Genomic DNA, 5,886 nt, shown 5'->3' with positions numbered 1-5,886 from the left:
TTTCTTTACTTTCGACGGGTGACCGCGGTCCTCTCGAGCAGGCACCCCGCGGCGAAGACGTTGTCTCTTCCGCGAAGGGGACGTTTTGTTTTGTGTGTGCGCGTGTTTTCTTGTGTGCTCCAGCGTCCCACAGGGTACGCTGGCGACGATCGAGTTTCGGGCCAAGAGCTCTGGTGCGGCGCCACCCTGTCTGGAACCCAAGGCTGTGCCAATGTTACGGAGCTGTCAGCCGTGGCCGTTGCAAACTTGATGAACGGCCGGGTCGGCCCCCAGCTGACCATTGGAGGGCTGACGCCCCGTGACTTTGAAAAAGTTTGAAACCATTGGTTAAGACTTCCCTGAGGGTGAGGGAGTGAGTGCCTTCAAAAGCCCCGGACGGGGCGAGGGAGGTCGATTTTGGACTGATTTGGAGATCTGTTAGACCTGTTCGATCCGAGTATGCCAACTTACCCTACTTTGTACAGATGTACATAGTTTGTAAAATAAATTGGTTCGCCAAAGAACTCGCAAAGTCTCCATCGCCTCCTGAGAACTTCAAAGACCATCGGCCTGCAAAACTTGGCAGGACCAAAGTACCAACAACGAACGAACCAACACAGCCTGGCGCAGTCGGCATGGATGGTCTTGAAAACTGCGGAGGCGACTGAAGATCACGAAGGAGACTCAAGTGCAGGCGAGAGGACGGCGCCCACGGCGGACCATCACGTGACCCCGGGAACCCGCGCCAGCACAGCCGGCGGCTAGGACCAGCGGAGTCCTGAACCTGTCCCGAGCGAAGCTACGTCCCGGGAACGAGAGTCAAGCGTTCCTGACGAACCGAAGGAGTTGTGCGTCCAAGCGAGTGAGATCCTGGGAGCCCAGCCAGAGGAGCCGGTGGCGAGGGCCGGCAGAGTCCTGTGCGTGTCCCAGGGCAAGTCGCTCGTCGGGTGAACCTCTGATCCTGCGGGGATCAGCCTGTTCACGACGGAGTCATCGAGCCGGCGGCACGGACGACCAGCAAGCAAGCTACACTGGCACGGACCCCACGCGGACCTGCAAAGTAGTAAGCTCAGTCTTGTTTCCCTTTTTGGAAGGGGAGTGGTCGTGTCGCAGTAGGCCGGGGCAGGGCGTATGATTACGAGGTTCGGGCATTTCAATCCGGACAAACGCACCGGAGGGACGATGGACGCGAAGGGACGTCGGGGGAAGGCGGGAGCACCACGACGTTGGTGAGCGAGCGCCAAAGCGAATTCAACTTTGAGGAAGCGAGAGAGCGCATAAAAATTCTCGAGCTCGAGATGGAGCTCGAGCGCGTTCGATCGGCCAACCGCCGCGCCGAGGGGGGCAGACCGGCGGAGACAGGCGAACGTGGAGAGCAGGATGACCTGCGACATTTCTCTAAAGCTTTGTCGGGCGTCATTCAGAAATTCCCATCAGAAGCCGAGGTGCCCGTGTGGTTCGAGGCGGTAGAGACCATCTTCGTGACATATCGCGTACCGAGGGCTATATGGGGCCAGTTGATATTCCCGCACGTGGTTGAAAAAGTTCGGTATTTGGCCACGCGACTCACCGCGGCGGAGCTCAACGACTACGCTCGAGTTAAGGAGACCGTACTCGAAGAGTTGCAGCTCGCGCCCGGTGAGTACCAAAAACGATTCCTTAACGCCACCAAAAGGAGGGAAGAGGCGTGGATGCCATTCGCCACGCGGCTGCGCAGCTATCTCCACTTCTACTTAGAAGCGAGGGGAATTCAGACTAAAGGCGACTTAATTGACCTTCTCGTGGCTGACCAGTTGAAGGCAAGGATGTCGCCTGAGGCGCTGAGTTACGTCACCCTGAAAGAGGACCCTAGCTGGCACAGGGCGCCGGAGCTGAGCCGGCTGATGAGGCTCTACGAGCAGGCCGAGGGTAGAGGCGCTGCGTCAAAGAGTGTTGACGCAGAGGACTCAGGGGGATCGGGCAGAGCAAAAAACGGGGGAGCCGCGGCTACGACGAAATTCACGCGAAGTCCGGCCGCTAGACTGGGTACGGGCCAGCGGAAAGAATGCTACGGGTGCGGCTCCTTGGACCACTTAAGAGCTGACTGTCCACACGCTACGAGTCGCCGGGCAAACGGGAGCGGCAAGGCACCATCTAAAACTGAAAAGCTCACTGCTCAGGTCACCACGGAGCCGCGCTCGCCGCCGCCCAGTGGGCTGATATCGGCCCGAATAGCTTGTGGGGGACGCGAGCTCGACGCCGTTCTCGACACTGGAGCGGACATAACCGTGGTGAGGGAGGCCATGGTGCCCGATGAGCTCAGGACGCCTTGCGGCAAGATCTGCCTACAATCTGCTTTCGGGGAATCTGTGGAGGCGAGTCTGGTGTTGCTGCCCTTGGCTTTCCTCGACAGGGGTTCTCCTTTTGCTGAAGTTCGCGAAACGGCGCCTATTCTCTGCGCATTGACCGACCGACTCACGTCTCGCACTGACTGCCTACTTTCCGGAGAGGCATGGGAGACACTGCTTGGAGCAATACACGCGGACGCGCCGGTCGGAACGGTGGCAAGCGTGGCGGTGGGGGAGGCGGTGCCGTCGGCGGTTAGCAGTCCTGCAGGGGAGCCCGGGGAAGGCGTAGAAACCAGAGGGGACTGTAGCGAAGCAGAGGCTGAGGACCGCGCCGAGACGAGTTCTTTGTCACAGACGGATGAGACTGAAACGGAGGACGCGCTCGCAGAGCGGTCGAAGTTCCGCGAACAACAACTGGGGGATCCCTCCTTGCGCGAAGCGTGGGCAAACGGCCGCAAGGGACGTGCCGGTATGCTAATCAGAGACGGGTTGCTATTTCACCAAGACAAGCTGCTGGGTCAAAGGGTTTATCAGCTCGTCCTTCCAGCTCAGCGAAGACCCGAGGTTATGATATTGGCCCACGAGTCATGCTGGGGAGGGCACCTGGGGTTCCGGAAAACTAAGGCGCGAGTCAAATACAGTTTCTACTGGCCGGGAATCGAGGGCGACCTCCGGTTGCACTGCTCGAGCTGCCATGGTTGCCAGCTGAGGTCCGACCCACGAAAGAGCGATCGCATACCGATCATTCCGCTGACAAGACCCGAGTTCCCATTCCAACAGGTGAACATTGATGTGATCGGGCCGCTCGACACGCCGTCCGCGAGAGGGCACCGGTACGCACTTTGCGTTATCGATTTGTGCACTCGCTGGCCGGAGGTAGTGTGCCTGCGGTCACTGTCAGCGAAAGAGACCTGCGATGCGCTGCTTTCTATCTTCAGCAGGACGGGCATCCCGAGTGTGATTAGTTCCGATTGTGGAACAAACTTCACTGCGCAGCTCACGCGGGAGTTTCTGGCGCGACTCGGCTGCTGCCCTCGATTCTCAACCCCTGACCACCCAGAAAGCAACGGCGCCGTCGAGCGCTGGAATAGGGTTTTCAAGAACATGCTCTTCCATATCATTGAGACGGAGGGCCGCGGCTGGGATCGGTTCGTTCCGTTCCTGCTGTGGGCATACCGAGAGGTCCCGCATGATACCACCGGAGTGTCACCCTTCCAGATGCTGTACGGCCGAAGCCCCACTGGCCCGTTGACAGTGTTGAAGCAATCCTGGACGGGGGACATCCCGATACCCGTGACACTAAGGGAGGCACCGGCGGAGTACTTACGCAAACTAAAGATCCAAATCGAGCGCGCCGCGGAGGAAGCCTCGTTGACGGCACCAGCCCGGCAGAACGCGTACGCGACACAGCACAACAAACGAGCCTCCCCGAAATCGTTTGAAGTGAGCGAACAAGTGTTGGTATTCGACTCAGCCTGTCCAGGCAAGATGTACCCGAAATGGATAGGGCCATGCTGTATCCGAGCAAAGTTTCGAGATCATTCGTACTACGTAGACATGCCAGACGGTAAGCGCAAGCTGGTGCACGCCAACAAACTACGACCATACAACTGCCGCGTTCAAGGCATTGGCGTAGCGTTTCAGGAAGATGATGACTTTGGGGACATAGAATGTACCCCACAAAAAGTGAGGTCGTGTCAAGAGGCGCAACTTCCAGAGGATCAAACGGCTCATCTCGGACGAGACGCGCACATCGTTCGCGCGGTGTTCGACAGACACCGCCGGCTCTTCTCGCCCAACACGGGTATAGCGAAGGTGGGAGAACACCGCGTAGCGCTAGACCCGGGGTACGTGCCGAAGCGGGCCTACCCCTACCGCATACCCGAAATGCTGAGGGGAGAGGTCGAGCGGCAGACCGACGAACTGCTAGAGACGGGGCTGATCTACGAATGCGAGAGCCCTTTCGCCCATCCCGTCGTGTGTGTGGCGAAGAAGGACGGCTCGGTGCGCCTGTGCGTCGACTATCGACAACTCACCTCGGTGACGACGACGGACGCATTCCCGATGCAGTTCCCACATGACCTAATCATGCGCGTCGGTAGAGCCAACTTTGTCACATTGATCGACCTACGGAGGGGATACTGGCAAGTGCCCCTCGCGAGTGAGTCGCAGCTGGCCACGGCGTTCGTGACCCACCAGGGGCAGTTCGCGTGGCGCGTCATGCCTTTCGGGCTAAAAAACGCCGCGGCAACGTTCCAGCGGATCATGAACTCGGTACTCCGCGGGCATGAACGCTATGCCTGCGCGTACCTTGATGACATCGCCGTGTTTAGTGGAACCTTAGATGAGCACGCGGCACACCTGGAAGAAGTTTTCACGGCGTTAGAGCAGGTCGGCCTTTCGGCAAACGTAGAGAAATGCCAGGTGGCTAAGCCTGAGATCAGGTACCTCGGCCACGTGGTGGGGTCCGGCAAGCATGCGCCGGACCCGACAAAACTGGCCGCCATCGAGGGCCTATTGGTCCCTACCACTAAGCGGGAGCTGCGTAGCGCGCTGGGGCTATGCGGGTATTATAGGGACTACATAGCGAATTATGCGGAGATCGCGAAACCGCTCACCGAGCTAACCAGTAAGAGGGTCCCGAACCTACTGCCCTGGGCAGATGCGGCTGACAAGGCATTCGTGGCACTCAAGAAGGCGCTGTGTGACGCGGTGGCGCTGTACACGCCCGATCCGGAAAGGCCGTATTGGCTTTACACCGACGCCTCGGCTATCGCGGTGGGAGCATGTTTGGCGCAGTTGGGAGAGGGCGGGGAAGAAAATCCGGTCGCGTTCGCAAGTCACCGCTTCACGCCCACTCAGATGCGGTGGTCCACGATCAAACGAGAGGCATTCGGGGTAATCTGGAGTCTGAAAAAGTTCGATGTATGGCTATTCGGCGCCTCCGTGACGGTGGTCTCCGATCACAATCCCCTGACGTATCTGACGCTAAGCGTCCCTCACGGTGCAAAGATAACGAGGTGGGCTCTGGCTCTCCAGAGGTACGACGTCAAAGTCGTGCACCGGAAGGGCTCTAGACACGGGAACGCGGACGCCTTGTCCAGAATTGCAAACGAATGTTGGGAGCCCTGCGACACGGCCGGCGCCCGTTCCGAACTGGGAGGTGAGACGAGCTAGGCGCCGAGCCATAAGCGCTTGGGGGAGCAATCATGCATTTCTTTTAATTATTTTTAACGTGACTTGCCCCTCCATTTAAGCGGGAAGCAGAGAGAGCTGCTGTCAGTGTTGTATGCCGTTTGTTACTTCGCGCCAAGTGCATTTTTTCTTTGATTGTTTTAAGCATTGTAAGCTGTTTATCGGCGTGGCTCGCCTTTTGGTTTTGTGATAACTTGTGCTTTTATTTTCTGTGCCAGCCCATGTGTACGGGCATTGTGATCGTCGCGGAAATAACCGTGTTGGTTTTCCGCAGTTCTGTGTCGTTGTTTTATGGTTGTTTTTTTTTTTTTTTGGGGGGGGGGGGGGTTTGTCTTGGGGGAGGGGTAATAAAACTGTTAGCAGGTCCAAGAAGGACCAGAAACAC

General features: G+C 58.2%; 1 protein-coding gene across 1 annotated transcript; it reads left to right on the top strand.

Annotated features, from left to right (window-relative positions):
- Nucleotides 1-1,277: 1,277 nt before the first annotated feature.
- On the top strand, nt 1,278-5,483 carry LOC121835084. The gene is made up of 2 exons (XM_042289016.1): nt 1,278-4,287; nt 4,969-5,483. The coding sequence occupies exons 1-2, from the start codon at nt 1,278-1,280 to the stop codon at nt 5,481-5,483; spliced, it is 3,525 nt and encodes a 1,174-aa protein (XP_042144950.1).
- Nucleotides 5,484-5,886: the final 403 nt, after the last annotated feature.

Source organism: Ixodes scapularis, unplaced genomic scaffold (genome assembly GCF_016920785.2).
Source record: "Ixodes scapularis isolate PalLabHiFi unplaced genomic scaffold, ASM1692078v2 PGA_scaffold11__112_contigs__length_91849675, whole genome shotgun sequence".
Lineage (NCBI taxonomy): Eukaryota > Metazoa > Arthropoda > Arachnida > Ixodida > Ixodidae > Ixodes > Ixodes scapularis.
The sequence above is the reverse complement of the archived record's forward strand: the minus strand, read 5'-3'. Positions and strand labels throughout refer to the sequence as shown.

What these genes read in the sequence shown, in the direction of transcription:
- LOC121835084 (XM_042289016.1), top strand. Translation starts at nt 1,278, where the DNA reads ATGGAGCTCGAGCGCGTTCGATCGGCCAACCGCCGCGCCGAGGGGGGC. An exon ending in TTTCGCCCATCCCGTCGTGT is followed by an intron (nt 4,288 to 4,968) that starts GTGTGGCGAAGA and finishes TGCCCTGGGCAG; the next exon opens with ATGCGGCTGACAAGGCATTC.